This window comes from Haliaeetus albicilla, chromosome 6 (genome assembly GCF_947461875.1).
Source record: "Haliaeetus albicilla chromosome 6, bHalAlb1.1, whole genome shotgun sequence".
Classification (NCBI taxonomy): Eukaryota; Metazoa; Chordata; class Aves; order Accipitriformes; family Accipitridae; genus Haliaeetus; species Haliaeetus albicilla.
The window spans coordinates 4,948,208-4,973,092 of record NC_091488.1 but is presented as its reverse complement, the minus strand read 5'-3'; the positions used below and the strand labels follow the sequence as shown (position 1 = coordinate 4,973,092).

Here is a 24,885-nt window from a genome sequence, read left to right as displayed (position 1 = left end):
TCAAGTTTCTGTTTTTATTAGTAGACTTTCAGATTACTAAAACTTGATTAACCCATCTGTGACTATTGGAAGATACCCTTAAAAACAGGGATAACGCATCTTAATAGCCATCACTGTTTAAAACAATTCTATGTAAGAAATCCTTGCCATAGTGAAAACAGATAAAATTCACAGGCTTCATCAACATAATCCACTCCAAAATTATTTAGAGACATGACTGGAGAAACAGAGGGATTTCTTTATTTCTTTAAGACTTTAGAGACTGAAAAAATAAGCAAAACAAAATTAAGTCAGAAAGCTGCTTTCCAACAAGAGAATATTGATAGCTTGCCTTCAGGATTCTATAGGCCAATACATTTTTTCTTCAATTTCTTCTCCACTTTTTTATCACGCTCCCCTCCCTGCAACTCATCCTGTTCTTTCTTTTTGATTAGAGATACCATTTTTCTTCCAAAAGGATAGGCACAAAAATTTTGATGTCCAAAATCAGTGAGGTAAAGCCCTCAAAATAATCAAGACAGATTTTAAATCTCCCAATTATTTCCTTTATTATTATTACTTCTTTATTTGGTGGTCTTACATTTAAAGCTTTGCATTTTGGTCATGTAGCATAGCTGATTAATTTTCCTTCATATGTCTTGCTAATGAGAACCAGGTACTTTTCCCCTGGTTCCCCCCAAAAAACCCCAAAACAAAACCACACAGAGAAATCTGGAGCCATGTGCATGAGCTGAGAGATATCTTACAAGCTTTCTCCAGTTCTTGCTTTTTTTTGTTGTTGTTGTTGTTGTTAATGATTCACTGCTTTCAAGATTTTCTCTGGAACAATAATATTACCGTTAAAAGTTGTTAAAAAAAAGCAATCAAATAGACCAAAAAAACCAAACAAAACACACCACACCTGAAAATTTCTTACTAGTGCTTTTGTCTAGGAGCCAGAATTTCAGTAAAATTATTTACTGGACTGCCAAAAAAAAGAATCTGTTAGACATACTGGAAAACTTAAATGAAAACATAAAATTTATTTAAATACATTCTACTTATTTTTCATTGATACTTTTACCACTGGTTTCCCGCTCAATGATTTTGTTTTGCCTACAAGTTTCCAAATGTCCACCTTACTTGGATCTAAATTTTCTTGAAATATTTCTCCTCATAGGTAAGAAATTAAAAAAAAAAAACCACAAACAACCCCAAAACCCCCAAACATTTTTTTTTCTTTTAGACTTTCATCACCATGCCATCCTCTTACATTTACCGAATTTTCCATAGCACACATGAATACCTCCTTGATAAATAATAAAGCCCCGGCCTGAAGACTTGCACCAAAGATGTTTCTCCTTCCTTCCTAGATCAGAAAAAGAGGAAGGCACAGGATTTTTTTGTGTTTTGATGAATAGAGGAGAAGCTTGAAGAGAAGAGAAAGAGAGGCAGAGGCCTCTACCTTTCCAATCTTCTGTATGCTGGGGACCACAAAACCTCTTCCTCATTTTTGATCATACTGGGTGCCTTTGATTTATGAAGGGAGAGGAGAAAGAAGCACGGATCAGAACAAGGACCATGAAAGAACTTCTGAACGCTGCTAGGACTGCTTTGGATCAGTCCTGGTTTGGGGGAAGGAGTCTAATTGCTGGGGGAAACAAGGGTTGATCAAATTGTTCTGAAGACATCCTAAAAACATAGCACCTTCTTCCCATCTTTACTCATATTCCTACCATAGCAGCACCAGAACGCAGTCAGTAGGCAGGTTCTCTCCTTTCTCTCTGCTGTATTTGTAAACTTTCCGGGTTACGGCGCACACACCCCCTTTTCAGATTCAACCCTCCTGAAAAAGTCATGCAAGACTTCACCACAGATCATCTAATATTTGATGCTTCTTGGAGTCTGACTAAAGAATCTCAGCTGCTGCTTTTCTTTCCCATTCCTAAAGGAGCATTTGTAATATTTATTTGTGCAGAAACCTTGGAAATGTTAATCTAATTACTGAGAAAGAGCCTTGTTTGTTGAACTGATGGCTTTTAAGTCAGTTTGATGAATTTTGGGAGCCTCAACCACTATTTCAGATTTGCATTTCAGAAGAATTTAGATTATAAGTTAATTCAATCACATTACATTCCTACATTATAGACTCTTCAAATAAGTTTAATATTTTAAAATGTCAGTCTCATGACATAGCACTGAGTACAGAGATATGTCCCCTAACTTTCACATCAGCCAGTGCATTTCCATGTATGTGATGTGAATACACAAATGAAGTTAATTTAGTTTGGGATTCAGTTTAGGACATTTCAGTTCTGTGATCCACTTACATTCATATACCTGTTTGCTATGTCTAAACTCCTACTGTAGCTGTCAGTCTGGCTGATGGAGCCTAGCAAATGGTTTAGCTGAAAAGCTACAAAAAGCTCATTTTATTTACCAAAGAGTGGGTGCGTGGTGGCATGTGGCTTGCCGAAATGTATCCCACATTCAGCCTCCTCCAGATCCAGTGCCATATATGTCATTCCCTTGCAAATGTCTTAGAAATGCTCCTACTGCCTCTAAAATAGTATTAGACACCTATCCCTGTGTAACTGAATCAAGTCTTAGCTATATTTTAACATCAGCTAAATTGCTCTCTGGCCGGAGAACAACAGGAATTAAAGAAGAAAACAATTCTCATGCAGCTATTTAGCATCTAGATGCTTAAACTGAATGCGATGCCCACAACACAGAGCTAAGCATTTGCAGGACAGAGATTCAAAATACAATTTGAAACAAGATGTAAAGAGCAAACTTAAATGATCATACAAGAGGTAGGAGGCCATATTATTACTAGCTACACAACTTGGTTGTTTTGAATTCTGTTAGAGAAAGCAAAAAAAATATCTATAAACAAATTTTGGAGACAAAGAAAAAAATGAAGCCATTGTTTTGAAAATATGTGCAAGTCAGTTCAGTTCTTTGCCTTTGTGTTCCATTTTCTCTAGTGCCTGGAAGAAAATTATCTACCCTTGAATTAACATCTGCTATATGGAATTAATTTTACCTGTATTTTCTACTTCTCCCACATTTGCTAAAAGGGCAACTGATAGGCAACTTTTTCCATATTGTTACAGGGCTTTTGCTCTTTTCCCAAAATGGATGAAGTTCGCAGGAGAGGGTAAAATGGACAAAATACCACCTACTCTTTAAGAAGAAAGAAACTGTGTTTCCTACTACAAACAATGCATATTGATGCAACCTGACTACAGGTTAGGACTTTTCCCACCAAAATTACAGCTGCAAAAAACCCCATCACAGTCATATTTTACTATTATGCTGAAATGAGATCTGAACATTACTTTTTTGGTCAGAAATACTAATTTAGTTGTGACAAGAAGAACTTTGACAATCAAAGGGCAAGTGAAACTTATTTACTAAAAGCACTCTTAGGGAAAACCAAATAAACCTCTAATAAAACAGTGGAAGCAGAAGTCAGACTAAGTTATTTGTTACATTGCTGTATTTCAGCAAATATCTCAACAACAAAAGAATTAGTAGTAAAAGAAACTTGGTAACACATAGGCGGCTTTCCTTCAAATAATTCTCTCCTTAAGCATTGTCTGTGCCATTCCAGTAAGGTCAGAGCTGTTAGAATGGGATATTAAGAATGCCTTCTGCTCAGTCACATCCACCAACCTCTTCTTTTCCAATATCAACATGCTTCCCCTATTCTATGTAAGTACAGGCATTACTTATTTTCCCCTCAGTATAAATTAATATATCTTTTAATGGAGTCTTATCTAAAACAACTCTCTGGACCAGCTCTTTTAGCACTCAGACTTGCTTACGTCTGGTCCGCCAAGACTCTTCACTTAAAATCGCAATTACACCCCCTGTACAGATCATATTGCTCTTTTATCTACTCACCACCACGCCTGCTTGTTTTTCAGTGTCCAGTTCTCACTAAGCCAAGCAAATAGCAAACACATGCTGGAATTTAGCATTATACATAGCTTATATCAACTTAACCACGAGAAGAGCTACCCTGCACTCACCTGTTTTTTCTCTTCAGTATTAGGCATTTGTTTTGTCCTAACACATGTGAAAGGTATTTATCATGTACCATAACGATGCTAATGTCAGACAGCTGACCTCCTGCAGTGTCAGAAGGACAGGGGGAATGGTAGATTTCCATCACCTGACTTCTAACAAGCATCAACTTCAAGAAAATCCCAGCTCTCATTTATTTCTAAGAACTAGCAACTGCTTTTTCCATCTGCACAGGACACTTAATGTAAGCTCCAGCAACCCAACCTGTATAAATTCCTAATGTTAGCCCGAAGGCTTTTTCTACTCACCGAGGCATCCCTAAGTCACAATGAAAAATTTCATGGATGTCTGGCTACTCTACCAAGCTTACATTTGAAAAGGAGATGGATCAAACCTTGATCATTATAAGAGACATTCCTAGTCAGGGTTACCAGACACTTTCACAGAAGAAAAAGACCTTGGAAAAAGCTCAGACAAGCTTACAAATGGAGCGTAGGAATAATGAAGGCACAGCCAATTGCCTTCCCTGCTCGCTACAAACCAAACCGACACGAAGGAGGGGACCAAGGAAACTCCATCTCCTGCATGCAATAAATGTTCTCCTGAACCTGCACACCACTTCAAGAGCCTGTCAGAGCTGTTGACTTCTGTGCAAAGACCTGTAACGGTGGTTTGAAGATTTAAATAACCCAAATGGTGCAGACATCTCCATCCTCATTTTTTTTCTCTTTTCCTTTTCCATCCCCTCAGTTTTCTCGCCATATGGCTATGAATGCCTGTTTTCTAAATGCTTACAAAACTACTTTCTTTTTTTTACTTTGTGGGCCAATGCTCTAAACCAGGACTTCCAGGCTTCACTCAAAAGCATCCCAATAAACACAAATCATGAAAACTTGCAAATCTGCATTCCAAACTACTTTGGAGTCATTTTAAATCTGCTTCTAGTGCTCTTTTTCTGTTAATTACTTTACCACTGTGATGATACTTAGTTAAAGGAATTAATAGAACAGCAGGCTCTTCTGAGAGTTATTTCTGTGTATTGCTAGCACATTTGGTCTTCCTGTAAGAAAGCTTACTTCTTCTATCCATTGTCAGATTTCTTTGTTACTAACAGAATTAAATGTAACCAGGGATCCCATGCAGATCTAGGGAACACCATGTTTTTGAACTTGTAAGATAAGTTGCTGTAAGGCTTCATTTTCAGATATTTTCTCTTTTTTTGGTTTTAATTTTCATTCAGATTTAACATCTCATTATCTGAACACTTACTCTTTTCTTAAGATAATCATTGGTAAAAACTTTATAAAGAAATAAAAATATTTGTAAGTATATATGGCCAGTGTAAAAGCCCTTCCTACAGTAAGACTGATTATAAAAATGGCTGGTACCATAAAATGGTAATTCCCATTTGTAAATATGTTTTACATTATTCAAGAGGATGAAAAAATGGTGCTTGCACAAGGTTTATGAAAAATTAATTGTATTTCTTTTTTGCTCACCATTTCCTTCACTAAAGCAACGGTTTCCTTATACATTCCGTATTCAGGATTTCTGATAATGCATTAAACAATTCTGTGCATACATACTATAACTACATGCAATGTATGGGTTTTAGGAACCAACAGAATGATACATATAGAAATAGATAATCTTCTTAAAATGAATAGAACAAGACTTCATAATATCTGAAAGAACACTGGTAATTCAACAAGTTACTGCAGGGGATGGTTAGGCTCCATTGTTTATAAACAAACAAACAGAGGACTGAGGGAATTTTCTCTAAAAATAAATTGCATCTATTCTTAATTTAAACTTCATATTTATTATCTCTATGTATTTCCCAAAATAACTACGTGCTGATAATAATGCATCATTCATATAACTGCAATTATTTTAAGTAGCTATACATAAACAAACAGTTAAATAGTTACATTGGTTAAGCTATAATTGACACAATCTATCAAAACCAGATCTATTAAACTACAGAAAATCAATATTTTTGTATTTAAAGATGATCAGCACAGGAACACATCCTACCTAACAAACGAAATTTATGCTATCTAAAATTAAAATGAATTTTCACATCATGAAGATAAAGGAATATTTTTCGTAAATTCACAGCAATCTCAGGTTTCCAATCATGCCTAAGAAGAAAAAAAAAAGTATTGTATATTCTTCTACACTGTGATGCTTTTCAAAGGAAATTTGAAGCAGTTTTGGTTGAAAATTTTACAGAGAAAATTAATGTTCTTTTATTTAAAATCTCTCTAAAGGCATTCTATTTTATTTCTGTCCTAAAAAATGATACACTAACTGAACTATATGGCAGGTAAGTTATGTGATGCAGCAACATAATGTCTGTAGGTGTGGATGCATGTGTATATCCATGTGTAAACATAAAACCAAAAACCACAACTGCTGTGAAGTTGAGCAGGGATATTTAAAATACAGCTGAACAGCAAAGATTGAAGCCCACTTTAAAAAATGAGTTAGAAACAGGTATGTTTGAAGCCTCTACCTTCAGATGTGCAAGGCCATAGCAGGGGTAATGAAGCTAAATACAAGACTGGACAAAAATCTGATTCCTTCCATCCTTCCTTCCTCTCTTTCTCTCTCTCTCTTTCTTCTTTCTTTCTTTCCGAAGTGAATCCAGAAAACTCTAAATGCTTTACCTCTTTGTCTCAAGTGCTAGACTGCATGTGACTAATAGAAACAGTTAAAGATTCCCAAGCAGATGCTCAGGTTTGTTATTGACTGGGGCTGCAAAGAGATCTGAACCATCTCCATAGTTGCTGTTATTCCCAGTTTGAACCTGACAGTCAGATCTGAATTTGAAACTGCAAAGCTGAATATGATTGAACGAACTATAGGCAGTATTTTCATGGCTGTTAAGTACCTAATGAATTTATTTTAAGTGTGTTGAAGTTGGAGAAGGCTTTTGATCTGTAATGTAATTTATAATGCATTATTTAAACTCCTATTGTTACCTGGTTTTGTCTGGATCTTGTGCTTACTTTATAGCCACTCTCATGTTTCTGAACAAGACTTGGTTGCTTGTATGTATTTTTCTCCACTAAATATTTCAGCTTATCAAAGCAATTCATGTTTGTAAACAACCAAACACAGAAGTCTGCACAAAGACTCAACTACAGAAAAGTAAAGGGGCTACTACCACCATCATTATTAAGGACAAATGGAGGACAAAGTAAGATGTTACATGTTTTAAGTCCAAACTGATTTCTACAAGGGAAAATATATTATCTCTAGCTCTAAAGTGGGAATTTCTAGTTACAGATGTAAAAGCAACCTGACTTTAAAACACGAGTTTAAAAACAACAAGGTCATTTGTTAGTGTGAGCGTATTCAGATTCAGAAAGATGTCTGAATTGCTACTTACACTGTATGCAGTAATAAAGATGATTTTGAAACACTATTTAACTGATATACCGATGCAAAACTCTGGCTGAATATCATAAAACCCTATTTTGTCTTTTGCAATACAACCCATTGTGGCACTTTACCATAAATCCCAGCCCAGCCTTCCTCTCAGGCTCCACTGACCTGGGCTGATGTTAGGTTGGGCCATTACTGGAGATACTGTAATAGAAGTTTCCAGGCAGGGAAGGAAAAGACAAAAACATGAAGGAAATGTCAGTTTAACAGGAACAATATTTCAGCTTTTTTTGTAACATTGAAGGGGGCAGAAACTTTGTCAGAAACTACTTAGTACTTACTGTTATCCCAGGTGTATATATATATACATTATTTCTGGGAGCTTAAGTTGAATATATATATATATAAACTCTTTGTGCAGCTTATCTAGTTATATTTACTGCCCATATATGATAAACAAGAAGCAACCAGGTGACGTGACATCTACTGAAAGACTTAATAATGTGTATCTTCTGCTTCCTCAAAATTGCAGCATACAGAAATTGCAGCAGAATGGTACAGTGCTGTACCTGAAACAAATTACATATTATTTTCTTCCTTAAAAGCAGAGTATAAGCCCATAGATTTTCTACCAATCAGCTCATAGTCCCTGTGTTGACCGTAGTAAGCTGAAAGGTATTTCTAGCTGCCTATCTCCTCTTCTCCAGCTACAGCTGTGCAGCAGTGCCTTGAAAATAAGGCTCAGACTTGATTTTCTCAATTCCTTTATGGGAGCCAGCTTCCCGTAGGAAGAAAAGCAGGGATAAGAAATTAAAGGTGAGAATATTGTGAACACTACCAGACAAGGATGAAGGTCGTTTCTTTGCTTCTGAAGGAAAAAGAGCCAGCCTTCACTACTATCCCTAGGTTAATTTCACTGAAAACGTGAACTTTTCTACCTAATAAAACTCCGTGTTTCTACTGTAACGTAGTCACTGTAGAAATTAGTTTGGTCCACTACAGTCTGCTCCAGCATGTTGTTCTCTACATATCCCGTGTAATAGATATATTTCTCTTCCTTACTGTTGGCATAGGTAGCAAAGGCGCAGAACTGTGCAGAAAGGAGCTTCCGAGCAGAGAAAATAGTAAGTACTGGACTGTTCCACCCCTTCGAGAAAGTTTGAAATAAAACTAGGCAGAGCCATTTATTCAAAGCACAGTTCTGCTTTTGCTCATTTACCCTTTACTGCCTGCCCTCGTTACCTCGCAGGTCCATCTCTTCTCCCTGCTCTCCTACTCAAGTTACTGCAAGCGTCGCACTCAACAGAAGTTGGCTACTAGGTAATTTTAAGCTTCTTAACTGAGCTTCTCAGTTGTGTCTTCAAAACTAAAATAGCTTATAACATCATTCTGAAGGCGTTTAAAGCCCTTGTCATTAAAATAAACAAAAACTTCAAGTCTGTAAGAAAAATTTCCTAAATCCCATCCCTGCAAGCTTCACTTTGTTCCTTGAAAGAAATTACAGTTCTTGTTCACTAATCTTTCTCCAGATTCTCTGGTATAATCTACCAGTAGCCAAGCTTAAAGTGACAGTGGGGCCGAGTATTCTGATTTCAGTGATGAGACTGAAGAGCAGTAAAGAGCAGTAGACAGCTATTTTACGTGAGAGGTTTTTCTAGATATTTCTGTAGCAATAACTTTGGAAGTACAGAGAGAGTACATAATTTTGCCAGATGGCATCAGTTCAGCCTCTTATATTTTTCTTTGTCAGGTAATCACTTTATAACATAAGAATCTGAAGGAACGAGGGGAAAAAGGGAACCATTATATTGCTGAGTAATGAATTTTAAATACTTCAGATTAAAATATCAAATACATGCTTATCTCAGGAACATAAAGTATTAAGTTTTAAACTTGATTCCAAATGGGCATTCAAAACTATTTGAAAGTAACCTTTGACTGTATGCACAAAACAAAAAAATATATTTCTCTGATACTGCAGTGAGGATTGTGACTTCTACCAATAAGAGTCTTGAGGATACTGTTGAAAGGTTCCATCCAACAAATCTAAACCTGAAACACTGATAGAAGAACAAGTGCAGACTCCTTAGTACCAACCCTTTAACAGATACTTGCTTATTCTAGTGGGTGTCCTTGAAAGGCTTTGTACCTGTTCATAAGAGTATTCAAAATCACAAACTAATTAGTACTGTATTTTTTTTAAATCTATCATCAATCTACACATACAAGCACTGACAAATGGAAATTAAGCATGTGCTATGAAAGCAGTATGTAGCTCAAAGCAGATTAGAACATGCCCTTACCCACCTCCAGATTAAAATCCATTTAGAAAAAGCATGAATAAAGGTTGACATGATAAAGACATTTTAAAGTATGTCTGATTAGCTAAATTCAGCATTAACTTATACTTGCTGAAAAGTCCAATATCAGCTATTTAAGGTTTTCTTTATCTAAATAGAGGGGATTCATTATGGCATTTTAAATAGCACTATGGAATAATTGACAAAACTGTTGCCATTTTCCTGGCTACTGTTACACACTTAGCTGAAAAAATATTAATCTAAACATAAATAAATACTCTCCTTAAGTAGCTTAATGTGTAGTTTCTTGTGGTTTTCTTTTAAAGAAAACCATCATCGTCATCAGAACCACGCTGAAAGTGCTACAAAATGTCTCACAGGTTATGTAAAGAGCTCAAAGAATAAATGTTTTTAAAAACACATCATCTGGTAAAAACCTCCTTCACCACACACAACCCAGACAGCATTCCTTGCCTCCTCCCTCTCCCCATCAAAAAGGAAAAAAAAAAAAAAAAAAGGTAGACACTAAACATCTCCAGGTGCTGATAAACCAATTTCCTTATTTTCTTTGCATCATTGGAATAGCTTCATCGTGCGTTCCTTTTCCAGCCACTCAGCCTTACTCTTTCTTTTTGACTCTTTCTATTGTGTTTGAGCAGCAAGACCATTTCTATAGATACGCATACAGAGAGGAACACTGCTTCATCTGTTCAACTAACTGCAAAACCCAACTTTTTCAAACCTTTGAACAATTGGTAGCAACTCTTCTCCGTACTTTCTATGTACAAATTCTAATTTGCATCATTTCGCGTCTATTGAAAATCTAGTATAAGGCTGTGAGACAACATGAAAGTGCCTTGATGATCTTTTTGACTGCAAAGGGCTGGAAACAACATCTCAGTGCAAACCATTTTAAAGATGCAAAAAGAAGCTGAACACCTGTTCCAGAAAGCAGGAAGCAGAATCTAGTCCAATTTATGGTGATGAAGCTTGGTGCATCGGAAGGTTAAATACCTTTGGAAGATATCTGGCACTCAGCCTCTATTATCAGGTTAGGCCAGATGTGTTTCTAGAGGATGTATGTCTGTAAAAATGCTGAAATTTCACCTTCCATTTTCCTTGATGCAACTACTTTATAGCAAATAGCAATTTTTTTACAGAAAAAAATGAATTAAATGAAACCATCTAATAAAATCCATATAAAATTAAATCTGAATGTGAATAAGAAACTTTTTACGCTAGGATGGTGATTGTAGGAGTTAAACCTGAATCAGAAGGAGGAACACATGACTTATGCACCCATTCCCACCCCTCTTATAAATTTCAGATTTTGCTATAAATGACTTAAATTTACACAAAAAACTATTTTAAATGTTCAAGACACTCAATAGTAATTTCTACTTAAGCGTGAAACACTTAAAGGAAGGGAATACCAGGAGGAGAAGTAAAAGGAACACACACAGAAAACATTTCTCTTTGGCACAACAGTCTCACTCTTAAGAGCCTCGTTTCATATCTGGTTAACTAAAATGCAGTATATTAAAATATAGTACCTTATAACACATGCATAAAGCCCGCTGTCTTGTACCACTGTCGGTCGGAACCAAATGGAGTCTTCTTCCTTGCTCATTCTAGTTCCATCAAAAGCTATAGGTTCCTCAAAATCTCCGGGTCCAGAGCTTTTGTACCACATCAAACTAAGTCCAGCACTTTGGGCCAGGGAGTAATTAGCTCTAATATATCCATAAAAGAGTGCACATTTTATACGAACAGGTTCTCCCACTAGAACTTGATATTTCTTGTAATCCACAGACCAGTCAGTGCATCCATCAGCTAAAAGAGAGGAGAAAATGACAAAAGATTACCAAAGGCTTCCGAGAGCACTATTCACACAGCAACCTTTATTGTGGGAAAGCATTGCATTTGAGAAAAGCTCCATTGAGTGACTAGCAGTACTCTTTTGATCCCTGAAAAATTAACTGCATTTTCACACCGTTAATGTCTGCACTTGTCTGTGCAGAAGAGAGTTATTATGAGATTTTTGTGTTAAATGTTGATGATTTCTGAGATAACTCAGCAAAATTGCTCTTTTTTCTTTTGTGGAACTCCAGCATGACCAGTTATAAAATACTGGAGTGAAATCAGTGCAACAGAGAGGCCATGTGGTACACAGAGTGTCATAATCTATGAACTGCATCAATCAAATACCTCCAGGGTAACCATGTAAACCAAAGAAGGTATTACTCAGTGTCAGAAGACATTAGGACAAGGAACTGTGGCCTGAACCAAAAAGTGTGAAACTTTGGGTTACGTTTGGAGAAGAAACTGTCCTAACAAGAAGAGCAAATGTGCAAAACGATACTGCCAGGAAAATTACTGTCAGTATTTTTAATGGATTATTCAAGAGCGACTTAAGCAGATCTTACTTGAAATTCCTGACTTTCTAGGAGTACATTACAAATTAATTTAAATTATTATTTTTTTATTTTCCCCTATTGTGTTTAGCAATAATTCTAGAATAATTTTCATATTCTTCACCTGTTGAATAATGCCAGCCACTACCAATACTGTCCCACAATAACTGTTCATCAGAAAACAACACTAGATTTTTTTTACTTTCTTAACCCCAGCAACAAAACCAAACCCGAAACACAAAACCCCCACCCGACCTCCCTTCCTCTTCCCCATTATTTTGTTAAGAATACCAAAACAACAAGAGGAGAACTGATACCTTCTACAATGGCTTGCTTAACAAAAGCTTATGGGTTTTTTTCTTAAGGAATTTCCACCATGGAAATTCACCGTTAGGTTCATTCACTTAAAAATTTGGTGTCCAGCCTCAGCTAGTTAATCAGGTCCCTGATCCAGTCAGTAGAAAGCAACCAGTACATCCAAAGGCCAATTTTTTTCCATCTTAAAATGAATATCTATGACTCATATAAATATTTGGTCTTTGAATTTTCCACTTCTTTTTATTAACTTTAAAAGAGCTTAGACAGCTAGCTAGCTTAGAAAATCGACTTTTGCAAAGCTAAAGTCACACCAAATGCCTCTCACCCTAGAGCTGGTTGAATACTGACTTTAATGGAGAATTCAAGCTACTGTGCGAGATAAAGCAGTATTCGTACTTTAAACATAGACAATGTTTTCATCTCTTATTTGGGAGAATAGGATGCCAGTTAGTGCTTTTTGCAATTTAAATTTGGATAATACCACAGTACCTACTATACATAGCAAAATAAGAAAGACACAAACATCTCCAAACATCACCGTAATAACAGTATTACTGTAATAAGTAATAACCTAAGTTGATACAACATTGAAAGATGGGACAAAAAACCGAATAAAATAAAAACATTAGAATCAATTTGCATTGTGAACAGAATTCACATAGAGAAATATTTCATATATCTTTGGATTGTCTCCTCCTGCCTTTACTTTTAAGACCAGAAAGGGACAATAATATGTCCCTGTTCCAATTTTCCTATTCAACAGTCCCTAAAAATTAGCAACCTTTACAAGACCCTAATATGACATAGATATACTCTTGCAGAAATTGAAGTGAATGGTGACAAGGCTACACTATTAGCTTCCCCATAGGCATTAAGAAACTAACTTCCATTTATATCAGAATTAATTTACATCTTTGATAATTTCATTTTTTACCTTTCTGAAAGAGCATTCTCTCTCTGATCTGATTCCATTTCTCTCTGCTTCTAAATCCCCATGCCAAAAATGAATTAACAGGCACCTCTAAGCAGTGTTAATTCCATTATGTAAGTTACCAGGTAATAGCTTCTTCATCATACTTTATTATCAAATTGTAATCTTGCCTTTCACTGCCTAATTAAGTTAGTGTACTTTGGTTTCTATTATTAGTCTGCTGGTCATGTTTTCTCTCTCAGGATACTCAGTTCTAATGGTTCCCAGTTCCTTGAGCTTGATGAATCCATGAGAACATATCATATAATAACACCAACTCTATTTCAAGCCTTCGTATTGAATGATTAACTATGCAAAGCAGATATCCTTGACTTTATTTCTGCATGCTATCCCTCATAAAAAAGTGCTAAGGATCACCTGCAGTCTAGTTTAGTAGGCTTAGGCAAGCATGTTAGCAAGTATTCTATACTCATATGCTAAACCAGAGAGAACTTTATCAAACTTTTGAAAATTAACATTATCAAAGTTCAGTTCCTGAGTCTTAAGGAGAATGTTAACAATAGATTGAATGTGTAGGCATTGTATTTACATTAATGCTCTGTGAAATAGTTATTCCAAATACATAAATTGGATGACATTTCTATGGAAAGAGAATACAAATCGAACACTCCTAAATGCCTAGAATCATCTCAAGTTTCACATTAAGGCTTCATATCACAAAGTACAACCAACATTACATTTTAAGGTAACTATTTACTGAACTACTTGATCATTTGTTGGCACTAACCACATCAATATGTCCCACCAGATAGCTTAAGAGAATATCAACTCAAGCAAATACAAATACTGGCATGCTCAAAATATTATGGATTTGTATTTTATGTTTTATCTAGTGGTGCACTCCAGGCGTGAACACTGGGCCCAGTCCTGTTTAACTTCTTCAGTAATGGTCTGGTTGATGAGGCAGAGTACCTTCAGTAAGTTTGCTGATGATACAAAACTGAAAGGAGAGGCTGATACACCAGAGGGTCGTGCTGCCATCCAAAGGGACCTCATCAGGGTGGAGAAATGGCCTCACAAGAACCTCATGACATCCAACAAGGAGAAGTACAAAGCCCTGCACCTGGGGAGGAACGACCCCAGGCACCACGATGTGCTGGGGGACACCCAGCTGGAAAGCAGCTTAGCAGAAAAGGACCTGTAGTTCTGGCAGACACCAAGTTGAACATGAACCAGCGATGTGCCTTTGCAGAAAAAAAGGTATGCTGAGCTGCAGTAGTCAAAGTAATGCCAGCAGGTCGAGGGAGGTGATCCTTCCCCTCTGCTCAGCACTGGTGAGGCCACACCTGGAGTTCTGTGTCCAGTTCTGGGCTCCCCAGTACGAGAGAGACATGGACAGACTGGGGAGAGTCCAGCGAAGACGCACAGAGATGATTAAGAGACTGGAGCATCTCTCCTCTGAGCACAGGCTGAGAGCTGGGACTGTTCAGCCTGGAGAAGAGAAGGCGCAGGGGGATCTCATCAACGTATATACGTATGTGAAGGGAGGGTGCAAAGAGGATGGAGCCAGGCTCTTTCCACGGGTGTCCGGTGGCTGGAAAAGAGGCAGTGGACACAAACTGAAACTCAGGAGGCTCTTTCTGAACATTAGGAACCACTTTTTTTACTCTAAGGGCGACTGGGAGTTGGCACAGGTTTCCTAGGGAGGTTGTGGAGTCTCCACCCTGGGACATATTCAAAAGCAGCTGGACAGGGTGCTGGACAACCCTTTCGTGGTGGCCCTGCTTGAGCAGGGGTTTGGACCAGGTGACCTCCACAGGTCCCTTCCAACCTTAACCGTACTGTAATTCTGTGATTTATCACGGTTACATTCAGTGATAACCTTAAGAAATCATATCCTCTTCTCAGTGTGGTCTTTCAATGAAGTGAACATGAATGTTTCTCTTCCTGCTTACAGAAACACTACACCAGTTAAACTCTGCCAACACTGACATTCGAGTCACTTAGAACTGTATTAACCTTATTACAGCCGGAAGCTTTAATACCTCAAAAATCTTCCAGAAAATACCTCACACTACTGCTCAGCCAATGTGCCTTCATCTATGAGAAGGTGCTAATGCAATTTTGACAGATGTAATAGAAGTTCATCATTCTCATCATAAGACACAGACACCCTTCTGTGATATTTTGTGATAACAGTGATATTTCAGGAGATAACTGTCTATCTGTGCTTAAAATGCTCCTATTCCCCTGTAACTGAGGAGTATAAACAAAGGCTTAAAACCAAATAATGGAAAGAAAAATAGACTGTCATGTCCTTAAAAATGAGATTACTGTGAACACTCAGACAGATGATAGCATGCATGCACAGTGACTGACACGTCCTATGTGCACTCTGCACTACTCTGTGGCGAGTAGAGCACACGTGCATTCTTCAGTCTAGGAGAACTTGGATGTATCAGAAACCTAATTAAAATCCTGATTTCCAAATTCCTGGAAGCATGTAAAGATACATTTTCAGAGACCCAAAACCTAATTGTATTCATGATGCCCTTTACATTCACAGAAATCTTTAGATTTTTCTCTTGACATTGGCAGCTTAAAAATGTTACATATTTGCATGTTAAACACTTGTGTTACTCCCTTCATAAATAGGGATAGAAAAGAGCAAAGGCTTAATGTTCATTCAGACTTGTTAATATTAAATAGCTTGGGGGATTTCTGTTCAGTTTTGTATTCTAACTGTGGTCCATTTCTATTTTGACTGGATTTTCTTTCTTTTCTTTGTGTATAAGTAGGGCATTGACCAAAGAAAATATCTAACATTTCCCTTCTTAGTTATGGCTGCTACCGACACACAATCAACACCTACTTTTACGCTGGTTCAAAACAACTGTGGGAAAAAAAATACACTCAAGACTTTTCAATGTTTTTATTTCTATCATCACGTCATCAGGCAGTCAATCATCTTTATTTTATTTTATAAATTGGAAAGTACTTGAATAATTCAACAGCTTTGAAATTTCAGAACTGCCTTCAAATGAACGGTTGTAGTCCCTGATCTCTATTTTAATATTCTGCCAGTTATTGCTACACATAATAGCACAATACAGGGTCCAGGATGAATATCATTCACTCGGTTATTTCCTTGAGTGATTTCAGGGTATGAAATAAACCACACTACATCACTGTCCTAATAATGAGATCATTCTGCTGGATAAACAAGCTTCTTGCAGGCTGTACCTGCTGATAGGATCCAGCACACAGAATATTTAACATTACTGAAAAGGTCTTCCCCTTCATTTTTCAGGATCATATGTATCATTTTCAAGGCAAAATTCAGTGCTAAAAAGGAGAAAAAAATACAGCTAATAACTCCTGGGTCCCCTGCTACAGCCTGGCTTCTTTCAAAAGCTTCAATTCAATTTGTAGGCTTCAGACTTAGTAGAGGTGTTAAAAGTTTCCAAAACTTTTGTGGAAATCTGAATTCCAGACATCTAAGAAATTTAGGTCTGATAGGTGAAAACAGTTCTCCTAAAACATTTATAACAGTAACAGCAAATTCTCCTAAATGTATTGCACTTAATAATATTTAATAAAATAAAAATTAACAGGTTGATTTTTTCCTGCTTATCTGTTTGTAGTTCTGTTCTTAATGTCATTTCCTACAGAGAGGTTTATGCAATGTGACTGTGCATTCTGTTTATTTGTCAGCCACTTCAGGATTTTTGAACACATTACATATTTGCAACCAAATCTGACAAAGAACTGATCTCATAAGCTGTGAAAAATGTATAAGTAAGGGAGACAGCACCAGGTCTTGTTCCTAAAGCTGGGAACTTGTCAAGGAGGGCATGGCGGATGCAGAAATAAGAAAGTAGTATATAGGGAGAGTAAATATGATGGGTAGAGAAAGCGAACAAAGGATATTGTAGCAGCGCAGCCAAGATTTTTGGGCTGGGTGGAGAAGTATGGGGCATAATCTGTCAAGAAAACAGGCTTCCCTTAACCAGCTGTTCATAAAACAACTTTTCAAAAAAGTTTATAAGGTGATGCCTAAGAGTCGAGGTTACTTTCTTTACGACAATTTTCACAACAATATTTTACCATCAAAATCACAGTCTGTTCTGGATTATCTCTTTTCACCCTGGTTGTTTCTTTTTGCTTGTCGCTTAGACTAGCTAGCATTAGAAAAAGAAAAAAAAATCAAGATTTTATACTTTATAGCACAATTATTACAGTGCCTGAGCCAAATAACTCTATGCAACATAAAACATGGTACTCTAGCATCTATTTTTGGTTTGTGTATCCTTTTATTTGCTGTAAAAATGAACTCTGACAGGAATGAAGAAGCAGAGCTTAGAAATGCAACACACTATGGAGATGAGAAAGAGAACATGGTCAGTTCTATTCTTAGACCACTTAGATTTTGTACTTTCAAAAAAGTATCAGTATAAAATCGGAAACATGAAAAAATATGGATTTGCCATTACTACTAATGTTTTCAAATGACCACGTCAAGTATGTTTTATACACGATTAAATTTCCTTTTGCACTAAGACTGCTATTACAGCTTTGCACATTACTATGCTGCACTTCTGTTTGAGATAGCATTTTCGTTTTGAAATGCCATTTTTCATTCTCCTGAAAACTCTTACAAAAATTATGTTGTAGGCTAAAAACGTACATATTTCATTCCCAGTCTAGAAGTGTGTAGTGGCTGGTATCAGGGGGTGCCAGTAAGGGAAAAAGAAGTTGAAGGACATTTGAGGGAGACAGAAAAATTATTTTGGATACCATCATCTGCTAAAGAAGTTAGCTCCTAAAAATTGCAATTGTCCCAGCCCCACCTGAGAGAAGCTTTAAAAGTGGCAGATTTTGTAGTTGAGGAATCTTGGCAAATGCACTAGCCCACAGGAAGAGGAGTAATGGAAAAAGAAAGCTATGGTTCACCATAAATTAAAAAATAAAAATGCTGTATTTCTTGGCTTCAGAATACTGCACTAACATGAAACAGAGTACATGTGCCTAGATATTGGACTACTTAGAGGCAGAATAAGCGTGAAAATACCTTTATGTCTATCTGGGGGGAAGTTTTTATGTCATTCTCTCTTTTCCCTAAACCAAGCCAAATTAAATAGTATTTTTGCCTGAATTAACACTAATCCTTTAATTATCACTATTATGTTGTAGTAAAAGTTAAACCATGAAAGTTATTTTTAAGAAAAAAAACCAGAATAAATATACTACGTAAGACAGAGCAACCAAAGGAAGAACAAATGCATGTTGAACTTCTTAAGTTCCTACTCTAAAACAAGAATTCTTCCCCGATGCTCATTCGCTCCCTCTCGCTTCTTCCAAACCCTTCTTTTCTGGTTCACCATGCCATATAAAATAGGAGGCTTAGTAAACACACCTTTAAAGGTAGCCTAGCCCATACTGACCTACCAGGTTCTGGTGGGGTGACCCCAGCCAAGCACCCACACAGCTTCTCAGTCACTAAGCCCCCCCCGCAACAGGACAGGGGAGAGAATAGGAAGGGCGCAAGTGAGAAAATTCATTGGTCAAGATAAAGATAGTTTAAGAAGGGAAGGAAAGAGAAAAAAACCACCCAAGCGATGCAAAGGCACTCACCACCTCCCACAAGCAGACCGATGCTCAGCTAGTCTCTGGAACTGCAAACGACTAAAACAAAGAGTAACCCAACCTGAAAAGAAACTACCATGGGAATTGGTTACACTAATTTCTAAAAATTGAACAAGCACACGTAAGGATGTCTTTTAGAAAGATTTCCAAGAAAAGAGAATCTCTGGGCCATACTGGTGTATCATGTTTTATAGCAGATGGCAAATTATTTAATCCCTTCCATAATCTCTTATTGTTGAAACTGCTTCTGAAAATACATTCTGTTTTCCAGTAGCTTCATTTTGGAGATTACGAGGACGATCAAGGACTTCTTCATGTTGGAATTTCAGTAGCACTTGAGTAGCAGCTGCACTTTATACCTTTAGATCTTTTTCCTACAAAGAACATAACTGCTGAATATCACAAACAAGTTGCTGAATATCAGCTGAACTGTGATAACTAAATATGTGAAGACTCTCCACTTGGAGTAAATATGAGAAAATTCAGCAGGTTAGTTCATAACACAAGAGGATTAAAATTAATCAAATTAAGACATGTGCATAGGAGAGTGCAAACACCTTGTTGCAGTGTCTTACCTAGTGGAAATTTCTTAAGCTCCATTATCATGACTATGTGACTAGGACTGTGCAGAAATGAAAAGAATTGCAGTGAGTGCTTCAGAAGAGCTGAGACCAAAAGAAACACTATTTATTTCAAACAGACAATGAGTCAAAGGATCAGTTTTTACTCTAAAGTCTCAAAGATTAAAAGTTCTAACCATATAATTATTAAATATACATAGGCCGTAAGGTTGCCAGCAATAGTATATATTAAAAAAATAATTACATATTTCTGTTTATTAATCTGTTCTACATTACCTTCACTCTTAAAATACTGAAAGAGAGTTGATATATTGAAATCGTGCTCTTGAATTAACAATATCAATATTCTCTGTGAAAGTATATGTTAACTGCATACAACTCCTAGTGATTTTGATGACTATTTATTGCCTACAGGCAGTCCTACTAGACTCAAGCTATAGACAACAGATTTATTTATGGCTGTCAGGGCACCAAAGCGTGGCCTGGTCATGAACACCATTGCATTGGGAGACGAGGGTTTTTCCACAGGACAGGTCAGAGCGGGGTCTGCATTGCCCTGCCATCTGTAAATAATGATTAAAGACGGGAAAAAAACCCACAAGCTGCACCTTGCATGTAGCTGTCTCTTAAGCAGGTGACGTGTACTTTAAAAGATAGTTCTCCTTTTTAAGAGAGATAAGTCTATTCTATGTTGTGCGATTACATATCTTAACAAATTGAAAAAAAATATACACCATTAAAAGATATTTCTAAATATTTGGTGTACTGCTTTGTGTACATGTATACAAGCACCCAAGGTCCAGAAAGGAACACATTTTCCTTCTTTTTTGCGTTTCTTTTTAATCCCAAGAGCCCTTTAAAATTTTCTGTGTGAACAGATCACTGGGAAAATAAATTCTTGACATTACTCTGAAGCTTACTACCAGCACACAACACATCACCCAGTACCATAACAATTAGAAAATACATACTAGCCAAAATAGGAAATGTAGCCATTGTCAAATTGGAATTTGTTAACTAAAGTAGATCCCCTTTTATATAAAAAATACTGTTATTTAATGACTACCAAAAGTGGAATATAACAGACTGGCAGAGGGGGGGGCGCGGGGAGGAAAAAGTATGCTTGTTCCATAAAACTACAAGAAAAGCTTCCATATATGTGCCACACTGGGATAATTTATCATCAAACTGCTAAGAAAGAACACATTTGCTTATGAAATAGAAATTAATTTTTAATTGAAGAAGTTTTTATGATATATGCTCTTTTCCTGCAGATGTTACCAAGTACAAAACATGGTAGTTTAAAGCCAATAGGAACCTCATGAAAGACTTAGCAAGGAACAACAATATTAACTGAACTTTAAAGAGAAAATATTAGCTACAGTAAATCTGCACTCCATGGATTACAAAAAGTCATTATAAATCTGTTTGTACACTTTTTTCTGTTTTAGAAGAACCCATATTATTACAGCATCTGGCATTTTCCTTTTTTTTTTTTTTTGTCCATATTAAGTCTAGAAGCTAAAGCTTATGAAAGATATTAAGTTTTGTAAATCTTTGCTCCCCAGTTTGACATTTCCTCTGTTCCCATATGCCACATGTTTGCCACACTTGAGGCAGCTTACCAAAGAGAAAGAGGTCACCAGAGTAATACAGTAGTTCAGTACTTTAATCTCATTAGGCAAAGGAAATGAAAATCATTACTATTTGAGTTTGAGAAGAAAACTTTGCTCCCTTCACCAAAGCTTACTTTAAAGCTTAGCATGAATGTTTTGGCTGAAGCAATCTAAAGAAATAGAATGGATTTAATTGAGTTAGGAATCCAAATCTCTCAAGAACCAGATAAAAAGCTTCCTCGGGTACCTTTGTGGGTCGGGTAAGCACACTGATGTGCCTAGCAGCATTGAATTTCAAAGGTGAAATCAAAACATCAGAGCATTTCCCTTTCCTTCCTTATGCTATATCCTAGCATAGGTCCAAAACAAAATTAAGACTTGTTAGATAAAGCAAAGAAAATATATTCTTATATTCAAATACATTTTTGCATCCTGACTCAATGCATACCACAGAAATATTTTTGGAATGAAATACTGCAAACATCTTCAATCAGAAAAAAATGTCACCTTCAGTTTAAGGACAGATTTTTAGTATATTATAAAATAAACTTTTCATTCTGGATTAGTGAACAAACACAGAATATTTATTTGATCGTGGAACCGCTTTTTCCTACAGTGCCATTAGGACTCATGATCAGGTCAGACAGCTCAGGTTTGCCCTAGCAGCCACACTTCTTAGTGGTCATCTCATACAAGATCCTTGCAGCCATAAAAACTTTTGATGAATGATGAAAACCAAATTATACCACTAGACATATGGTTCAGCATGAAAGTTGCACAGGAGAAAGGATTTGGACTTCGGTCATCCAAATCACAGCCTCCAAGGTAAAGAAGAATAATGCAGTTTTATGCTGATTTACTTCAAGAATTGTTTTGGTAGCCCCATACTAGCTACTATGAAGAAAATTAACTCTATCCCAGCCAAAACCAGCACAACACCAAAACGAAATTCCACAGATTGGATCAAACCAACTTCAAAAGATTTTATGATGTTTTAACTGTTCTTACTCTAAAGCTAGGTAATGTAGCAGACACTCATTGAAAACTTAAACCCCACTGAAAACTATAAATCCCACTGAACAGAAAGGGAATCTATATGTATTTAAAAAAAACCAAAACTTGCACTGTCTCTATAGTTCTAAGTTTGCATGCCAGACAGGCAAAGTGGATCCTGAATGCTCATCGACATTTCTCAAGGCAAGAAGTAAAGAATTCAGCCCAGTGGTGGTCTCCAACTCCAGACTTTTTCCTGGATGTTTAACCTCCGCAACCAACATTTGTACGATATTTATGCGGTACTCCTTACCTTCCTACATTTGGTGCTAGCCATCAAGAGGCCAAAGAGAAGGCTTGCCTTTCTTGGTGTAACAATTTGGCTGGGAGAAGGGACAGCATTTGCTGGGAAAGCAGTGGTAACTAACCATAGACAGAAAAAACCTAGGGCAAGAAGCACAGATATCTCTGGAGAGAGTAAAGTTCTGCAGATACCAATTTATGTGCCAAAACTGAGAAAAAATTCATAGATAAAGTTGGCATCAAGACATAAATTTCAGATTAAGGCTGGGGGATCTTTTTGCTATTGCTGTCACGTTTGTTTATGCTATGCAGCATAGATAACCTCATCAACAGGCAGCAACAACAAAATCCCTGTGTTTTAATTGGTTTTAGCTGTTCTAAACCTTAAATTTTCCCTAAAAATGCTTTCCAGGGGAAAAATTACAGTTCTGATTTTCAGAATGCTACCCCTTTGCTTCGAATAAATTGAATCTCATGCTGCATTTTCTTCCACAGACTAGAGAGATTCCGTAGCTGACCTGTAACTATTTTCTATGAGACATTAATCTGCCCTTTCTTAGCCATCAGGTGGATCCTTACAGGATATATCATCCAAAGAAGCCAGGCACACAAGACCAACAGGACTAGGAATTATAGCATCATATACGATGGTAGCAATATCCCCCCCCCCCCCATCTTTTTTTTTTTTCTTTAAAAGAAGAATTATTTTTCCTGTGAAATGCAAAACACCCTAAAATAAACAAAACTAAGTATAATAAACTATGCTTTCAGTTAAACTTAGTACTCACATGGCTGTCTAAAGATAAAGATGTTTCTTTAGTCCAGAGTAGGCACTAGGCATGACTGCACTAGATAAACATCGCAAGAAATTTCTTACTCTCTATGCTTTTAGTTAATTGTATAGCATATGGTCATACTTGAGTTACATGAAAAACTGAGCTACTTTTAATAAGTGAACAATTTTTCTGAACATGTTCAAAAATCCACTAGTGCAAAAAATTAAATAGAAATGTCTATGTTTTAAATTAAAGAAACTGGCCTACAAACTCATACTATGCCGTTCCAGTCACTGAAGGAATGAACATTTCTATAAAGGAATTCAATGAAATTAGAAATGGTTGTAAGAGCACCTTATAACCCAAATATTCCACCGAGAGTAACTTTTATTGAGTGATGCTTCACTCTGTTTGATCTCTGTGCAGCCTTTTTGCTACCTCAAATGCACCGAGGTAAAGAAAACGCTAGTGTATTTTTCAAGATAAGGTCACAGAGTTGAAACTGACTTTGATCTGTGATTATTTAAAATTTCTTCAGGGATTGTTCAATTTAGTAACCAATTCACCTTCTATCTACCCTCACTGTCCTCCTCTGCACATGTATGCACACTTAAATACACGATTTAATTATTAATGATGAATTTCGCTGCACAGTGTAAGGAATACCAATGAGAGTGAGATCTGAGTGCAAACTGGAGCTGTGCAATTTGAGGGTCGTTGGTGTCATAGCCTGCTGCTAATATCCTAGGAAGGCAACATGTGGGATGTACAAACATTGGCTCAGATTTCTGCCAGAAGAGAGGAGAGGTGACTGAAGCAGACAAATAGATGCAGATCCCATCACCCATACAGCCGGAGACGAATTTGTGTTCGTATGTCCAGACTGAGAGGAAAAAAGGACTTTTTCTGTCAGAAAAAGGAAACCGCTTCCCTCTTTTTCTCTCCCAAACTAAAAGGAATAAAACTAAGGGGAATTAAGTAGAGAAAAGAGGATATTAAAAGTATCCGAGAGAACCAAGACTGGCGGACACTGAAAAACAGAGAAGACATATGAAGATACAACACAGTTAATAAAGGTTAACGTTTGTTTATGAACACTGGAGCTTGTACTACTCCTTGTTTTTTTGTTTTGGTTTTGTTTCTTCTCAGCATCCAAATCTTTTTTATATAAATTCAACAACAAACAAGTGAAGTTCCTGGAAGAGTTCATATTTTCTCCCCAAATTTCCTTTTCTGGGGTACATAATATATATCAACTTAGAAGACGCTCCAACAATAAGTTTATGCACGAACATGTTTGACTGCTTTATGATGTGTTAAGCTTAAGGTCTCTCTCTTATTTTCTTTCTGGAGAGGACTGCAATTTCTGGTAGAAAGATATAAGAAGATATGGAAGAGCCTAAAATGACAACATTCACTTCTGAATTTCTAGCAATTCAAATATGGGGAGGAAATTTCACCTGAATACAAGATCCTTTTTGCTAATCAAGTTACTCATTTTGCTTGGACTTCCTGCAGTTTCTATGCCTTCAGACGAAAATACTTGGGACATTCTGGTTGCTCCAACGGGTGTTTAGGCACTGTGTTAACTGCCTGAAAT

The 24,885-nt window shown here is 36.7% G+C and overlaps 1 protein-coding gene across 1 annotated transcript in view; it reads right to left on the bottom strand.

Moving 5' to 3' along the window:
• IL1RAPL1 (interleukin 1 receptor accessory protein like 1) overlaps window positions 1-24,885 on the bottom strand; it is a 728,553-nt gene that overhangs the window by 322,899 nt on the left and 380,769 nt on the right. Inside the window, exon 3 of the mRNA XM_069784874.1 lies at window positions 11,261-11,540. Within this exon, the coding sequence (XP_069640975.1) occupies window positions 11,261-11,540 (280 nt within the window). The remainder of the gene's footprint in view (window positions 1-11,260; window positions 11,541-24,885) is intronic.